The following is a 19287-nucleotide window of genomic DNA, read 5'->3' as shown; positions in this document are numbered from 1 at the left end:
CGACTCCGATTCGCGATCAAAAATCAGCCATTTGGTTTATTAATTCTCTTAACTGCATTTATTCCAACTTTCATACTTCAGATCCGATTATTGATTTAATCTGCTCTTAATAGAATTGTTATTTTCACTTAACTGCAAATAGATTCAGGATTTTTTAACGAAATACCATAATCAATATCTTAGAACAGTTATTTATGAATTATAAATTGTACCAGGTTAATAGTCTTTGCTTAAGATCGACATCTGTCCGGTTACTCGTAACAGACAGCTAATTATTTCCAGAAGTGCTAAAAATATTCAACCCACATCTATAGAGATCGAATTCCCGAGGTCAGAGTGTACGCCACGTCGTTTAACGTTAACTTTGCGGTAAGCGGTTCTATAGAGTGAGCCACCAAGGCATCTTCGAGGTAATCCAATACAATTTGCCTCGTAACCTCGGTGAGTCGACCCGAAAGGGGATAAGGGCTACTCTATGACCGGTGACGATTATCGGCGTGGTTTAATAATTAATTTTATAACGATGTCGTTAAAGCTCCCATTACCGGTAATCCTTAAAGACCGGTTTAATCTCGGTATCCCGTTTGAAGTTCCCTCAAACACCATCTTTCGCTCGTCTCTTTTTCTTTTTAGCGATATAAACTTCCTTGATTTTTGAAATAAGAAAAATTGGAGGATGCCGAGTCATATGAATGTCAACACATGATATTATCATAGGAAGATATGATCTTTATATTCATACTATATAGAATATAATAATGTATAATAATAATAATAATTATTATTGTAGAATAGAATTATTATAGGATAATATAGTTAGAGATACTCGCCTCCCTTTTCCAATATACACCTTCCAATTGCTGTACTTATTCACATACCCAGAAAATAATCAAGAGTACCAGAATTACAGCTGAAATAACGAAGAGAGAACATTAAATAAATCCAATACACCGGAGCGAAAATGGACATCTTGGAATCGCGATTAACCACCAATCAATGTCCCGTATCATGATCATTTATTTCCGTGTACATTTCACTCGGCTCCCCGATTCTCTCTGACGGTTTTCTCGTCGGCTAATTTTCGAGCGATCTGTCGGCGAAGAGGGTGAATCGTAGAAACAACGCAACGTCCGGGCGGCAACCGGAAATCGATGCTCATTCGCAGACACGTGTCACGCAAAGGGAACGACGTCGTTACGCGCTCGGTGAACTTTCCCCTTCGGCCCGTTTTGCACGCTCGAGCCCCGTTGGAAAGAGATCGGCGGGTACTTCCCGAAGGAGTCGGAACGAGGTTGCCAACAGGAGGGCACGGGGTTAAGGGGAGGACGGGTAGGGGAAATAATGCGGGCGGTGCCAGAGAGTGGTGCCCGACAAAATTACAATTTGGGGGATGTAATTCCACGCCGGAGAAATGGCCTGCACATACCGAGGGGTTGGGGGGATGGCATACGATGGGTGGTTAAACGTAGGGGAACAAGTAGGTGGAAGAGTCGGTGGAAAGCCATAGGTGGGAGAGGAATGAGGGGGAGGGAGGAGGACAGCAACGAACGGAGGTGGGAGAGATTTATCAACAGCTCGTTCCGCACTAACTAGACGCCGGAAACTCGAAAGATATTGCATCAGCGAGGTGATGATAGCGCCACGACGACTGGCATTAAATTGCATCCGGTCGTTGCAGGAATTTAGCCGCCATTACGGCGTCCCTACCGACTGATCCTCCCTCTTTCAAGCATCCTTCGCTATTCGCCGTAACTCTGGATGCCCAAAGACATGATATTTCAACACCCGAATAAACACCTTCGGGACGAGACATTATTCGGAACGGACGACAGTGTTGTGGTACATGCGGATTTCGAGGTTGGAGGTTCGGTACTTTACGATTTTGGGTCGCTGTAAAACACTTTTGGGATGTTTGGATTTTTAGATGTACCCGTTGCGGAGGGTCAGGATTTTAGTACACAAAATTTCAAACTGTTAAAACAATTTCAGGATGATACAATTTTTATACAAAAAAATTGCAGGCTGTCGGTAGTTTTATATAAAAGTATTTCAGGATGATTGAATTTTTGTATAAAATAAAAACTTCAAGGCCTTGGAATTTTGGTGTAAAAGAATTTTGAGATGTTAGGATTTTTGTATGCAATGATTGTGCAGAGCTAAAATGTTGGTTCAAAAGAATTTCAGGATGATGGAATTTTTGTACAAAAATATTGCAGGCTGTTGGTATTTTGATATAAAAGAATTTCAGGATGATTGGATTTTTGCATAAAAAAAAACTTCAAGGTCTTGGAATTTTGGTGTAGAAAAATGTTGAGATGTTAGTATTTTAGTATGCAGTGATTGTGCAGTGCTAAGAGTTTTGTTTAAAAGAATTTCAGGATGATGGAATTTTTGTATAATAAAATTTGAGGCTGCTGAAATTTTGATGTAAAAGAATTTTGAGATGTTATGATTTTTGTATGCAGTGATTGCACAGTGCTAAGATTTCAGTCCAAAAGAATTTCAGATTGACTTTAAACTTCGTATAAAAATTTTCGTCCAAAATAATTTTGAGGTATCACAATTTCACTGTAAAAGACCTCCAAAATACTTTCACTCTATAAAAATGTGCAAACTGCAGTATTTTGCTGCACAGAGATAATTTTGCTATACAGTCATAATTTAATATGCAAAAATTTCCGAATATTGTTACAATTATAATTAGAATCGATCTGAAAATACAAGTGGCATTACGAGTGGCACGATCTAAGCCAAGGCGTTGAAGAAACTTGACTCTGTAGATAGAGGTTATTTACGTGTAGTAGACCCTTGAAGTGCAGAACCTGATCCACGTGTTTCCACCAAAGTCACGTAGGTACATACAGGTACCATAATGATAAGAAGTAGATTGGCTAGAGTTTGGCTAAGTGGATAATGAAGCATGAAGACTGAAACAGCGAATGGCGGACTTCTCCATTCTGATAATACAAATGTTACATCTTTGCATAAGTTCTATTGACAGCAGTTCTCATCTCTAATAAAATAATACAATAAACTCAACTAAATATTAACCATGATTTAATTTCTTATTTCATGCAGTATTTAACAATTTAGAGTTTCTGCATATTTGTTTTATTTCATTTTAAACATTCAAGCTTAGTTTAAACTCTGTTTTACATTCGTTTCCAACTCACGTTTTATTCCATACAATTCTATTTTTAGTGTATTTGCTTTTAACAGCGTAAGGTTTTGTAAAAAAGAAATGTATGTACAAGACTTGTACCAGAATTTGAGACTCGCTATTATATCGTGATTTCTTTAATATCGAAACAACTTCTAATTACCGATACAATTTCTTACCAGTTTTATTTTCTCAAAAGGTTTTGTTACAAGTAGCTGCATCGAAAGCAGTTCGAACTTCCACGGAACATAGGTGAATCGTGAATTTTCGATTCGCCCATCGACTCCTTGAATGTTTGAAGGAAGAGCAACGTTTGAACGCCGCAACCTGACCCGTGTTACGCGCTCGATACCAGAGCTTTCGTTAATGTTTTACCTCGGCGAGCCGAACATCGCGTATTTTACCGACTTCGAGGTGGTCGACGACACAGGAAATTCACTGATAAATTCGTTCACGCGTCGATCCTCTGTCCGCTTGATTAAAACCGTGGATGGGTCGCTCCTGAAATTTGCATCGGCTTAGCGAATCGTTACGAGCTGCGCGGAAACGCAACGGGACGCCTTCGACAAACCGAATGTACGGGTCCCTGTGAATCTTTCATCGCGTCCCATTTTACCAACTGTACCGGGAAAGTATAAAAAGCTCGGAAGAAACGACCTAGAAAATTCCTGGTTTCGCTTGTTATCACGAGAGACTCTACATTCTCTTCGAGTACAAATTATTCTTTATTCATTATCCTGCTGTATTCAATGGAATACATATTCAATGAAATAAATCCTGCATTCATTCAAATAAATTCGATGAAATAAATTCTATATTCAATGAAATAAATATATAATGCGAGCTACGTTTTCGGAAGACTTTTGTTTGCTCCGATATTTTTAAAATGGCGGTAGTTTTATCTAATAAAATTTTTCGTGAACAGAGGGATCTTGATAAAAAATATTTTGTTCGTAACTTATTGATGAATATTAAATTCATTTCGAAATATGTTAAAATGATCAATAGATCGAAATCACTTAAATTTGTTTGTTCCAATATTTTCAAAATGGCGGTGATTTCAGATTTCAACGTTTTATCTAATAAAATTTTGCATGAACAGATGCAAGTAACTTGAAAAAAAATTGTTGTACTTATTCAGACGAATATTAAATTTATTTCGAAATATGCTAAAATCAACGACCGATCGAAATCACTGAAATTTGTTTGTTCCAATATTTTCAAAATGGCGGCGCTTTCACATCAGCGTTTTATCTAATAAAATCTTTCGTGAACAGATGGAAGTAACTTGAAAAAAATTTGTAGTACTTATTCAGATGAATATTAAATTTATTTGGAAATATGCTAAAATCAACAACCGATCGAAATCACTGAAATCTATTTGCTAAACACAAACTGCATCGAACAAATATCACCAACAGGTGTATAAATTCGATAATATCTGAAAGAGCCGCGAATAAAGTATTCCATCCGTAACAAAAGAAGAAGGGAATAGAAACGTCAAAACGAATTGCATCGCTTCTTCCATCGAGTACAGTTAATATTATTTTTGTCGTGGTACACCTGCTCGAAATCGAATTCGAAGAGCCGTGACAGAGGTAACTGGAAGGCTGACGGGGTTCCTGATGATGTCACGAGAAAAGGCAGAGTAATTTATCCATTTTCCGGGTCTGATCGAGGAACGGAGAGCTTTCTACGAGAGTGTTTCAACCCCCGATCTCAAGACAATCCCTTCTCCTCGAACACCTCTTCACCAACGCGACGGCACAAGCTCCTTACAAACGTTTGTTCGATCCACCCCACGGTTCCGTCGTGTCTGTTCGCGAAGCAACTACCTGTTATAGCGGTCCCGTAATTTGCATTTACACTTTAAACAAACACACCAGCCAATGACGACGTTATCGTGGTCTCTGGGAACCTTCATCGAATTACCCACCCTCTTGTCCTCAAAGCGTTCCCTTTGTTTCCACTTCGCTCTGAACCCTCGATTTTCGCGGAACTATTATTATTCTTTTACCGACGATCTTTCATATCTTCAATATAATATGCAATCGTTACAGAGACTTTCTATAACACTTAAATCAACTTTTCTCTTTTATACGCCATCGAGGAAATTTGTATTCCTTTGTACACAAGGTTTCGAAAGGATAAGGAATATTTCTTACGGTTTCAGATTTCTCAGAATTCGTGCAAATCGGATTTTTTAATATCTTTTTCAAATACAGTTACAGCTGCATGCAGAGACATCAATCTTTTTTCCCGTCTTTGAAGAAGGTTCGCTTGTGTTTGTAAAAAATACGGGAAATGTTTTTATGATGATATTTTAATGTAACGAAAATATTTCTTAAGCCGCTTTTTCTTGCGAAAAAATTTCGTAAACGATATTCAGGTAAGCTGCTTCGCGTCCCATGCATCATAACTGCAACTATGGATGGTTTTATTTTAAATTGCATGAAATATTTGTTCGCAAATTTGCCCGTTTAATAAAAAACGCAAACAAAAATGCGTGACACGTTGCTAGGAAATTCATCAAAATATTCATCTACACTTTCAATAAATAACTGATGACATTTATACATGCTACTATAAAATGTATAGTTGTTCAATATTGCAGATGTTCGTGAATTTGCCAGGCGTGGTGAAAATTTTATCCGTGAAGAAGAAACACGGAATTACGTGTCGTTTAAAAATACCTCTTGCTATCTTACCCCATTACCAGCATCGAATATCCTTTGTAACTTAAGGGTAGAGTACTTTGTACGATATCCAGTAAAAAGTTCGTCAAACCTCTCGAACAACTTCCAAACTGTTGAAGCTGGTACCACGAAAAAAAAGGAGGAGGAAAATGACCAAGATCCTTTTTCCTCCCGGAATTTCAATTCGACCAGTCCGCTCGGACGACTAAGTTACTACTCACGCTTCAGGCAACCTAAAGACAGCCGAGTGTCCTAATTCAATATTCAATATTCCTCCAAAGACATCTTCCTCCCTCTCCGGTTCTCTCGAGTAGCTGCAATCTCTTCTCCGACCGACCCTTTTCCCTGCCCGTTACATTCCCTTTACGACCTCGATAAATTCGTATAACGGGCAACGAGCCAACGGGACATCGGTGTGGCACCAGTGGATTTTCAACGGACCTCGCTGGATTCACGGGTAAAACTAATTACGGCGTTATCGGTGGTCACCGAACGAGTGTACCTCTTGAAACGGCTCTGAAAATCAGCTACTAATTATAGAGGGGACGCGTGCACGTGCGCGAAACCGGCGTCCCGGATGACGTAGCGGGACGCGGCAGGTTTCGCCGTGGCACGAGTGCCACTAATTCGTATTTAAAGCTTTATCAGCCACGTGCAACAATTTCACGCTTCACGGAATCCATCTGACAGGTTGCACCGACATCGACTCCACCCCTTCGGAGAGGGCTGAAAGAGCCTTACCTCGAGACAGAAAACTACGACCGTGTCACATCAGTCGAGCATCGTGCAAGTAATTTAACTGGCGAAGCACTCGGTAATAGTCCCCGAGACTGTATAAACAAAGCTGCCGGTTAATTAATCAATCCCGAGTCGGAGCCCAGTAATGGCCTCTGAATAGATTCCAGATTAATTATCCGTCCTGTTTCTTTGAGACGACCGTGCCACGCCTGTCCACGCTGCCGAGAAAATCTTACCGCGTCTAATCATTCTTGAAGAAGAGGAATTTTCGAAACTTTCATCACGGTGAAATATTTCGCTGCGAAGCGTTTTTATGTGCAAACTCTGCGACGTTAACAAAGCACGGTGGCGGAAATTATTTGCACGAGTTTTTAATTGGTTATCTAATTAACGGGCGGAGAGCGACTGTGTGTTATGATTTTAAAAAACGAGACAACTTTGATAATACGAAATTATAATTATTCCAATACCAAGACCTTGTCTTGAGACCTCGCGTCAGCTTTTAAATTATGTACTAAATCAAATGTCCATTAATCGATTTCCAGAATTTAATCATGTAATTACAAATCAAATTACGTTCGACCCAACTCTATTATCGCAGTGTACAGTTAAACGCGCATAATATAAAATATTAAGCGATAACGCAAATTCTCATTTACGCGGTGCCATTCAAGTCGTTAATTAAGACGAACATTTCTCTGAAGGTGCATAATTTATGCAAAGAAACAACGTTATGACGTGTAAAAGAAAAGAAGAAACTGGCTTCTGTAGGATCTGATGAAATTTACCGAACCGGTGGTCGGAGAACATTTTCCCGGTGTACCGGGATACTTCTCGTCTTAGGGCAATGCAAAGGGATCTAAGAGGCATTTTTCACCCGACCAGTATTATCCTTTTTCTCTCTTTTTTCACTCGGTCGCTGCTAATTCACACCGCTTACGTTGTGCCCCTCCTTTTTCGTAGCTGCTTGTTAGATTGCTCCATCCCCATCGCCGTTACCCTCTTCCAACCCTTCCCCTCCGACGATATGGCTCGGGGTGCACTTTGTTCCCTTCTAGCCTGGATGCAATTTTAATCTCGAATTCCAAGAAAATTACCTTGCCGTCAGAGCCGTTTAAGGGGCTACTAGGTGAGATTGCCTCTGCTACCTGTCAGCTGGCTTGACGTATACTATATTATGCAGTGAGATCGGCTTCTCTTGAAACTATTTTCGTTTCGCCTAATTTCGTCCCCGTTATCGTTTATCGTACTGCTGGCTCGCGGCTGCGCCTAGATTCTCCAACGGAAATCTATAGAACGTATGCAACAGTGCTGAACAGCTGTTCCTTCTTCCATTAACTTCTGGGCTAGCTGTACGTTTCATTCGCAAACACGAGTAGGACACTTTGTGTTTAATAATTATTTATATATTAAAATGTGAAAGTCATCTTGCCTAAGGTCTTTAGAAAGTATGAAGAGTTTATTGGGAACTTTAGGGTATTCTCAGCTCTCCATACATCACATTGTTCTGACAGTTTCTAGACTTTCACAGGTCTTAGGCAAGGTCCACCTGGATCACATAGGCCTAGACTGTTGAGTGGTGCTTTGGGTGGAGAGTTTAGGAACTTTAGTCTAAGGATTTGTCTATTCACATCGACCTAACCTTGAGTGACCTTTACAACAAATGGATCATTGGTTTGGGGAATGTATCCATTCGTTCAGGTTGACTGTCTAAACCCTGAGTGACATAATAAATGCATCATTGCACTTGAGTCACGAAGATCAGACTGGTTCAATCTAATCTATGTAACTAGGTTTATGAGTATGGTCTATGTAATTAAGTCTACGAATCTAGTCTATTAATATATTCATCAACCTACCTGTGCATATCTATCATGAAGGCACCCAGTCACCTAAGGCTACGATTACAACAGAAGCGTCCTCCGACGAGTAACTCAAACGAACAAAAAATGCAAAAGAATCAAAAAACTGAATCCACTCGTCAGAATACAGTTCTGTTATAAAGATAGCCAAATAATCAGGAGAATAATGGTCGAAGTTTAATAATAATAGTAACAATAACGACTTTATTGCCACATACATAAATAGATGGACATGGCCGATGTACAGCGTACAAGCTGGATCACAACCTGATCCTTTTACAGTGAACTACACTCGCGCCTCCCATTTTACCATAAAACACGCACCAAAATAAACGTTCCTCTAATCGCGACGTCCCTCTAATCGGCGTACTCGGGCGAACAGACATATGCAGCTAACGCGACCAAGTTATTCACACTTCGACACTTCTCGTTCATTGGTACGAAGGAACTGCAAATCGTTGCTTATGGTCTGGCGAACGTTTTGCGCAAAGAAACCAGGAACGCGGGGTAAAACGGTTCAGTCTAACGGGCATAGGGACAGACAGGAACGAGGTGACGATTGCCAGCCAGATCGTTTTTTATCTCAGCGAAGGTATACAGGACTTAACGCGCGATTTAGGCAATTTTACTGGCTAGCTTGGAAGAACTCTAACTCCCTGGATCACTTTCTATAGCGTCCTTCGACGGCTTCCAAGTTCTCCGGATCCTCATCGCGACGAAAGACTGGCTGCTCTAGAACACGGAAACACCAGCGAAAAGCGGAAGGCCTTAGGCGAACTCGGGACTACCGTATATCGTCACCTGCCATGGATTCTACATTCGACACTTTCATCGTCACGGGTTCGTTCGCGTTCTCACAGGTACCCAGTGTCTTTGATCGGGCTCAATTAACTGGAAGGTTCGTTCGAGGCGATTTCTTCCAGTCGGGTATTAGCAAATTGATTTGTCCGCCTGACAGGTTCCCTCGGACCTAGCGAGAAACAGTTTGCCGTTAGCACAGGCACATAACTGATATATGGTCGTGTCCCTTTGATTCTGGTGAGAGGATGTCCGGGAAGAGTGCTGCTGCTGTTGCTCTCTCGACGAGTGTCCCTGACTAGGACTGGCAGTTTTCAAACCCTTCATGAACAACGTTTTCGCGTCCAACTTGATGGCGCCGTGCACGCTCTGCAGCTTCAGGTCGGTCAGACAGGAAGCTGATATCTCGTTGGCCCAGGACTCGATCGCCACTCTCTGGGGTGCGCTGATTTTCAAGGATCTGGTCGCCGATTCCAGTCTGTCAACAATGTTATTAAAGATAATTTTAAATTACCTGAATATTAAAAAACATAGAATATACAATTAGAAGAGAACATACGAAATATTAGAGATCAAAAAAAATATTAAGTGTTTGAAGATACGGAAGAGACTAGAAGACATTAAATGTTACAAGTCAGAGAAGATAATTAATACGAGGTAACTACAATCATAATATACTCGAATATCCAGCAAGTTTTGGTGGAACAACGTGACCTTGCCTCTCAGAGAAGAAGCTTCTTTGGTAAGTCGAAAACTACGTAAAAAATTCGGTGAAATATTTAAGGAATTTGAAGTTCAGGTAAAATCAGTTTCTTTCAAATATTTATATCGTTCGACGAGAATTTTAATTCTTGGATCCGCAGCTGTAGCTGGAAAGGAACAAATAGGTCTGGTTGTCCGTAATATCGTTGAACAAAATAATACGGAATTCGGTCGACTGCAACGTCAGACTCGCAATAATCGATCCTCTCTAAGAAGTGGTAAAGCAACGTCTTCGATCGTGCCTTTCTTCCGATACCTCGCCTCCCAATCCCCCGTTTCGTCGTCGACCTATTGCTTGCAAGCTCCTGCAGCCGAGGATCCTCGGTATTTCATATCTGGCATAAATCCAATCCTATGAATATAATTTTCCGCGCGAGCAAAGTTTTATTGTAATCGTAAATCCGTCTGTAAATTGCCCGACACTATCAATAACCGCGAGGAGCTCGATCTTTGATCGTTTTCCCCTAGAAAATTCGCGATTTCCCATAATACGTAACGGCGCGAAAGTTAGGAATCGCGGTTGTTACTTTCGCGGTCACTCGATTGAAACCTCGACGTTTTCCGACTGAACAGCTCCGACCATTTTATTTCGAATTTTAACGAAGAGCACGCTCGAACACGCTTGTTTGCGATCGTTCACGGAGCACTCTCGAATGCCGGAAAAATATTAATTTGTATTTAAAGAGCAAACGCAAATTTTGCGTGAAAAAGTCCGATACGTTTACACGCTGTTATCGCCGCGGAATATTTGTAAATTTAATAATTGAACAACGCTGGGAGAATGTTTTACAACATTTTTTACTTCGAATATTTATTGGCCGTGTAAATCGGCGGTTTTCATCGACGATCAAAGTTATTAAACGGCTATAAGATTTATGTATAGAGTGTTCAAATTTTTAGGGACTCTATTATCTTGTAATTTATTAAAAAGCAGAAATTAAATGCTGCATATAAAATTATGATCGCTCAAAATAATTTTGATTTTTATTGTATAATTAATGTAACGGGTTAAAGCTATTAAATGGCAATAAGATTTATGTATAGAATGTTCAAATTTTTAGGGACTCTATTATCGTGTAATTTATTAAAAAGCAGAAATTAAATGCTGCATATAAAATTATGATTGCTCAAAATAATTTTTATTTTTATTCTATAATTAATGTAACGGGTTAAAGCTATTAAATGGCAATAAAATTAATAAATAGAGTGTTCAAATTTTTAGGGACTCTATTATCGTGTAATTTATTAAAAAGCAGAAATTAAATATCGTATATAAAATTATGATCGCTCGAAATAATTATCATTTTTATTATATAATTAATGTGGTCGATTAAAGCTATTAAACGGCAATAATGTGTAGAGTGTACAAATTTTTAAGCACGCTATTTTTTTTTATCGTGTAATTTAGTAAAAAGAAATTAAATTGTTACCGCACTTAAAATTATAATTACTAAAAATAATTTTAACTGATGGATCAAAGCCATTAAACGGTAATAAGATTAACGTACAGTGTACAAAATGTAAGTACTCTATTATCACGTAATTCGCTAAAGAGCCGGAATTAAATCGTAACCGTATTTAAAATTATAATTGTTGAAAATAATTCTGATTTTCATTGTACAATTTAATTAATGGATGCAGGTTAAACTGATGTCGTGTTAATTATCGTAAAATTATAAATGATCAAAATAATTATCACTTTCATCGTGCGACTTAATAAATGGAACGAATGCGGGTTAAGCTGTTATTATGTTATCTACCTTGAAATGATAAATGTTCACGCATGATTTTCATCGTGCAATAAACGAAATTAATATACGTTAAATTGATATTATGCTATCTTGAAATTACAAATGTTTAAAATGGTCGTCATTTGTTGTATAATTTAACAAATGAAATGGAACAGGTTAAATCGATGTTATTCTACTTGGCAATTATTGAAGTTCCAAATGAATTTCGAATTTAAAACGAAAATTAATATTACGTAAAAATTACAAATATTTAACACTGAAAGTACCAAACCGGTCAAATGACCGCTCCACAAGCTTCTTATTATAAGGAAGACATTTTGTTAAAATACATTTCTTGACATCAGAATTGATTTTCATCAAGATAAAGAATAAATATGTGTACTAATTTATGTTTCGTGGTTTATTTCTTTATTTTTAATTTTAAGTGAAGTACGCATTATATGCCGGTAGGTTTAGTGTTAAAGTAGAGTAATTTTACTAGTTTCTTAATTTTACTTTTCTAATTTTTCTATGTCTCAAAATTCCTGACTCCTAAGTTAGCTATGTTTCAAACTCCCAAAGTCCCAAATCTGCTATGAACCAAAATTTCAAGGCCCCAAATTAGCTATGTCCCAAACTCGCAAGGTCCCAAATCTGCTATATCTTAAAATTCCAAAGTCTCAAATTTGCTATGTCTCAACATTTCTAAGTCCCAAATTTCCTATGTCCCAAAATTCCCAAGTCCCAAATTATCTATGTTCCAAATTCGCAAAGTCCCAAATCTGCTATGTCCCAAATTCACAAAGTCCCAAATCTGCTATATCCCAAAATTCCCAAGTCCCAAATTATCTATGTCCCAAATTCGCAAAGTCCCAAATCTGCTATGCTCCAAATTTGCTATGTTCCAAAATTCCTAAGTCCCAAATTTGCTATGTGCCAAAATTCCTAAGTACCAAATTAGCTATGTTCCAAATTCGCAAAGTTCCAAATCTGCTATGTCCCAAATTCGCAAAGTCCCAAATCTGCTATGTCCCAAAATTCCTAAGTCCCAAATTATCTATGTTCCAAATTCGCAAAGTCCCAAATCTGCTATGCTCCAAATTTGCTATGTTCCAAAATTCCTAAGTCCCAAATTTGCTATGTGCCAAAATTCCTAAGTACCAAATTAGCTATGTTCCAAATTCGCAAAGTTCCAAATCTGCTATGTCCCAAATTCGCAAAGTCCCAAATCTGCTATGTCCCAAAATTCCTAAGTCCCAAATTATCTATGTTCCAAATTCGCAAAGTCCCAAATCTGCTATGTCCCAAAATTCCTAAGTCCCAAATTAGCTATGTCCCAAATTCGCAAAGTCCCAAATCTGCTATGCTCCAAATTTGCTATGTCCCAAAATTCCTAAGTCCCAAATTTGCTATGTGCCAAAATTCCTAAGTACCAAATTAGCTATGTCCCAAATCTGCTATGCCTCAAATTTGTTATGTCCCAAATCTGCTATGCCTCAAATTTGTTATGTCTCAAAATTTCTAAGTCCCAAATTTGCTATGTCCCAAAATTCCTAAGTCCCAAATCTGCTATGTCCCAAAATTCCTAAGTCCCAAATTTGCTATGTCCCAAAATTCCTAAGTCCCAAATTCGCTATGTCCCAAACTCGCAAAGTCCCAAATCTGCTATTCCCCAAAATTCCAAAATCCCAAATCTGCTATGTCCCAAAATTCCTAAGTCCCAAATTCGCTATGTCCCAAACTCGCAAAGTCCCAAATCTGCTATTCCCCAAAATTCCAAAATCCCAAATCTGCTATGTCCCAAAATTCCAAAGTCCCAAATTTGCTGTTTTCCAAAATTCCAAAGTCCCAAATCTCCTATGCCCCAAAATTCCAAATCCACCAAATCCCAAAATTACAAATATTTAAAGTAGAATAATTTTTCTAGACTTACTACTTCTTACAAGAGACCTTTGTTTAATATTTGATGTTAATGTATAAATTCCACGTATTAATATACTCGGTAATATCCAGCAAATTACGTAGAGCAACTAATTATTACTACGGATTATACTATTCGTTTGATCGTAAGCTGGAATCAGTTTCATATAGTGTTGTAAGCTTAACGCATTACCGCAAGTTTAATCCCGTACGAGTACCTGCTTGATTATTTATAGCCGAGGAACGTCGAAACGCGTCTGGTATCGCTCAATTATTTGTGTACGCTTGCATCCACGACGACATCCCGGATGATTATCGGAACGATGGAGAAAGCCAATCGAAAATGTACCACGGTTTGTTAAACTGGGTCGAATCCGCTTTTAGAAAGACTCGGGATAAATGTGGGACAAAGGCAAGTGAACTGTTTACGGGGGAAACATGCGGATGTGGGTGACTGTGTCAAGTGCTTAGGTGGACCAATTTAATTTCGGATGAGTCAAAGCTACTGCAATATCATTCTCCTCTTAATCTGATCACCTCTACCTTGTTCGTTAACTATTAACACATTTCGTTTTACTGTTAAGTCTCGTTTCTGTGGTCATACATTTCTCAGTTTTCAATTTTCCGCCTTTCTTGATATTTAAGCTCTCAATATTTCAGCTTTCAAACCTTCCACTGTTCTAGATTTTTCAATTATCATGTTATTAGGGTTCTACGTTTTTTAATTTTAAATTTTAAATTTTTGCGGTTTTATGTTTTGGGATCTTTTATTTTGTAGGTTTTCTGTTTTTGACATTTTTCAGGTTGCAATTTTTAATTTTCTCAACTTCCTACATTTTCGAATTTTTAATTTTTTAGGTTATCGATGTGCTGCACTTCTAAGTTTACAATTTTCGATTTTTCCAATTTCGTACGTTTGAAATTTTCAATTTTTCACGTTCTAAGCTTTCTACATTTATAAATTTTTAATATTTTAACTTCTCATTTTTTTGCATTTTGCAGTTCTCAATTTTCAACCCCTTCAGTTATCTACTTTTCCAAATTTTCAATTTTCCACCTTCCCAACCTTCTACATTTCTAAATTTTCAATTTCCGATGTCAAATTTCTACATTTCTCAATTTTCAATGTTCTAACTTTTCCAATTTTAAATTTGTAAGTTCCTAATTAAGAATTTGCAATTTGAGACACCCAACGAGTTTACCCTCCACCCTCTCACCCTCCAAGTAAATTAATGAAAGCACTAAGCCAAATAGTCCGATTATTCGTGCAATAAGGAAAGAATAATTCTCTGGACGATTACCTGAGTCCACGACCCGATTCCCCTCTGACCAGCGGTGTTTGAACGCTGCCTTGGAAAACGGCACCCCCGTCGCCGGTTACCCTCAGCATTTCAGCTCCCACCACCACCTGCTCCCTGTCCGCCGAGAAGAGGATTCCTCCTTGAGGGTCGGTTATACGAAACCCTCTCGACACACAGTCCACGCGATCTTCACCTGCAAATGTACAAAAGGCACTCATCGCTGTTCACCCTCGAATGACCGTCGAAAAAAAAGAAATTCCTCAATGAAACTCGTGAGAAAGGGAGACTAGTATCGACAGGATCAAGAATTGTGTTCTACAAGACTGTTCGAGAGGGATAATGGACCAAGAGTGTCTTCGACGGTAATAAACGAGCATTTCGTTCTCGTATTTATTGTACGTGCCTCGAATTGATGCGTCGCTTGCGTCTAAATTCACGCGCCAGACGCGGCGAATTAATTTGAATCGACGGGGAGAATCGATATTCTCATTGGGGATATTTAATATGGAATATTTTAATGTTCCGGGAAATATCGGACGATGACACTTTCGCGATCACGTACTTTACGTAGCTTTTGACTGCGTTATTGCAGGTAGTTTTATTGTCTTTCAAATATTCTGGGGGTTGATAGACTTGGAGATTTATAAATTTCTAGGTTTTTAAGAGAAGAGTTTTTTTAATATTTATGTCTTTGAAGGTCCTCAAGTTTGTGGGGCTGTTCTTGGACTTTTAAAATTGTGGATGTTCAAATTTAAGGTCTTGAAATTAATAGATCTAATATTTATGTCTTGATGTTCCTAAGGAGGCTAATTAATAAGTAGTCAAATTTCAATATCCCTAAATAAGCATCACTCTAAATTTTAATTTCTCCAAATCTCAACATCTCCAAGTACCTATCGCCTCGACTTCCAATCTCCCCAAATATCTATCACTTTAAATTCTAATCATCCCAAATGCCAATCACTTTAAATTCTAATCTCCCTAAATACCAATTATTATAAATTCTAATCTCTCCAAATCTCAACATCTCCAAGTACCTATCGCCTTAAATTCTACTCTCTCCAAATTCAAATATCCCCAAATACCAATCACTCTAAATTCTAATCACCCCAAATCTCAACATCCCCAAATACCTATCACCCTGAATTCTACTCTCCCCAAATTCAAATATCCCCAAATACCAATCACTCTAAATTCTAATCACCCCAAATCTCAACATCCCCAAATCCCAATCACCTTGAATTCCACTCTCCCCAAATTTCAATCTCCCCAAATTCTAATTTCCCCAAATCTCAACATTCCCAAATACCAATCACTCTAAATTCTAATCACCCCAAATATCAACATCCCCAAATACCAATCCCCTTGAATTCCACTCTCCCCAAATTTCAATCTCCCCAAATTTCAATCTCCCCAAATATCTATCACCCAAAATTCTAATCTCCCCAAATCTCAACATTCCCAAATACCAATCACTCTAAATTCTAATCACCCCAAATCTCAACATCCCCAAATACCAATCCCCTTGAATTCCACTCTCCCCAAATTTCAATCTCCCCAAATTCTAATTTCCCCAAATCTCAACATTCCCAAATACCAATCATTCTAAATTCTAATCACCCCAAATCTCAACATCCCCAAATACCAATCCCCTTGAATTCCACTCTCCCCAAATTTCAATCTCCCCAAATATCTATCACCCAAAATTCTATTCTCCCCAAATCTCAACATTCCCAAATACCAATCACTCTAAATTCTAATCACCCCAAATCTCAACATCCCCAAATACCAATCCCCTTGAATTCCACTCTCCCCAAATTTCAATCTCCCCAAATATCTATCACCCAAAATTCTAATCTTCCCAAATCTCAACATTCCCAAATACCAATCACTCTAAATTCTAATCACCCCAAATCTCAACATCCCCAAATACCAATCCCCTTGAATTCCACTCTCCCCAAATTTCAATCTCCCCAAATTTCAATCTCCCCAAATTCTAATTTCCCCAAATCTCAACATTCCCAAATACCAATCACTCTAAATTCTAATCACCCCAAATCTCAACATCCCCAAATACCAATCCCCTTGAATTCCACTCTCCCCAAATATCTATCACCCAAAATTCTATTCTCCCCAAATCTCAACATTCCCAAATACCTATCGCCCTGAATTCCACTCTCCTCAAATATCTATCACCCAAAATTCTAATCACCCCAAATCTCAACATCCCCAAATACCAATCCCCTTGAATTCCACTCTCCCCAAATTTCAATCTCCCCAAATATCTATCACCCAAAATTCTAATCTCCCCAAATATCTATCACCCAAAATTCTAATCTCTCCAAATCTCAACCCCTCCAAACATCCATCTAAAAAAATTACAAGATACAACCCTCACCTACATTCCCTGCAAACAAACACTCTCCCTACAAATAAACCCACAAATGTCACAGACCACAAAAGTCAAACGCAAGATTGAAAGAAAGCTTCGAGACAATTGAATAACGTTCATCGATCATCCGCGTCTAGAATACTGATTGTCATCGACAGCGATGTACCTTCAACTCCGTTGATTGTTGCACGATTTGTTTCATAGCCGTAAAAAAAAAAACCGATGAGACTGGAACTGGAACGCTCCTGTCCATTAACAGAGACACATTTAACGCTGTGCGTTATCGAGGTTCGGTTTTGTTCTTTTGTCTCTCACGAGGACACGAAACAAAATATCTGGAGCCATTACAGAAAAGGGGGTGTTCGTTCACCTTGAAAGTTTTTAAAGAGAAAGGACTTTGAAGATAATGATCGCGTCGGTACTTCCTTTTTTATCGTCCGACATATTTCAGAAACTCGTGTTATTGGTTTCGTACGATCGTTTCGGATTAAATACCAATCGTGACGCAGATCCATCAAATGTGCAGAATGCCGTATTGATTATTCGTATGATTGAGCTCTCTGCTCCTAAATGAAAGGATTTAGATGCGAAATACGGACAAAAATGAACTTCTTGCATTTCTGTGATCTTTGGAATCATTTTTAAACCCTTGGTTACAAGAATATATATTTCTTGTTTATGAAGTATATTGCTTATGAAGAATTTCAAAAAGCACGTCATATACTTGTAATATTTTTGATGCATAATTATTTTTATATTTAATTTTAAGGATGTACAGGAAAGTATCAAATGCAAGAAATATTTTTACTACAAGTATCAGTCATGAAATTTACATTCAATGATTGCCTTCATTGTTTCTCAAAATGCTAAAAGAATTTCACATAATTTCATAATTTCATTGTATATTTCTATAATATAGATGCAACGTAGCTTATTAGACGCAACGAGGGTATAAACAAAAATAAAATTGAAACCGTCCCATCACGAAATAATTCGCATAACCAAAAAGTTGTTTCATATCATCAAGGCTGATTTTGAAAATACGAATGAAGATTGCGTCGGTGCAATGGAGGCATGAACCAAGGCAATTCAGTTCTAAACGAAAGCGTAAATGAGAGGCTGTTATCCTCACCGACGGTGAATCGCGCGAGTAGTCGGCCATCGTGCGACCTGGCAGACGCAGTGAAGTTGCTCCAAGACTCGAGAACCAGATTCTTTCCTCGTCTGGATCTGAGGCTGGAGGCCACCAGGGTATCCAGAACGGCAGCTTGACCTCTGAGCTCGATCCCTCCGGGCACCACCTTCAGCGAACCGATTCCCTCCTGAAAGAAGAGGAAATGACTGTCAGGAAATAAACGAGCCTCCTTCGTCGACGCTTTTCTGGGTCGACTTGGATGATCGTCGATGGAAAATGGAGGCCGTAGGCTCGCATTAAAATTCGCTCGCTCCGATTTTAACTAAGCTTCCGCTTCTTTTCTTCGCATTAGCGGGATTTTAAGAACGTTAGATTTATAATTGGATGGTGTATTGTGCTTTAGAGGAGTAGTAAGGTTATTATGATTTTTTAGCAAATGTGATGCGACAGGAGGTTGCTTTTGGAGGTGTTTCTTTACTATTGGGGGTGTTTCTTTGCTGTTAGCAATTTAGAACAATTATGTTTACATATCTTTTCTGTGTAGTTTTATGTTTTTCTATACTTTCGGTTATTTTGGGATTACGTAGGTTTGAGGTTAGGTTGGCAGCATGGGGTTGAATCTGCAAACCTGTAAGTTGAATTTGGGGATTTAAAGATTTAGACATTTGAGGATTGACAAGTGTACAAATTTGAAAATATAGCAATTTCAAGATTCTTAAATTTCACAACTAAAAAGTTTTAAACATCTAATATGATGTAACTCACACTGTGGTGGGGGTTAAGAGGGGTGCAT

General features: G+C 38.4%; 1 protein-coding gene across 5 annotated transcripts in view; it reads right to left on the bottom strand.

Annotated features, from left to right (window-relative positions):
• Positions 1-8632: 8632 nt before the first annotated feature.
• The window catches only part of Scgdelta (sarcoglycan delta), a 289022-nt gene continuing 278367 nt past the window's right edge, over positions 8633-19287 (bottom strand). For all 5 annotated transcript variants that reach the window (XM_003702191.3, XM_076537979.1, XM_012282804.2 and 2 more), the window contains 3 exons: positions 18492-18681; positions 14968-15160; positions 8633-9732 (listed from right to left, as the gene is read on the bottom strand). In XM_003702191.3, the coding sequence (XP_003702239.3) occupies positions 9387-9732; positions 14968-15160; positions 18492-18681 (729 nt within the window). In that variant the 3' untranslated portion in view covers positions 8633-9386. The remainder of the gene's footprint in view (positions 9733-14967; positions 15161-18491; positions 18682-19287) is intronic.

This window comes from Megachile rotundata, chromosome 12 (genome assembly GCF_050947335.1).
Source record: "Megachile rotundata isolate GNS110a chromosome 12, iyMegRotu1, whole genome shotgun sequence".
Lineage (NCBI taxonomy): Eukaryota > Metazoa > Arthropoda > Insecta > Hymenoptera > Megachilidae > Megachile > Megachile rotundata.
Note: the sequence above shows the minus strand (reverse complement) of the source record. Positions and strands in the feature narration are given on the sequence as shown.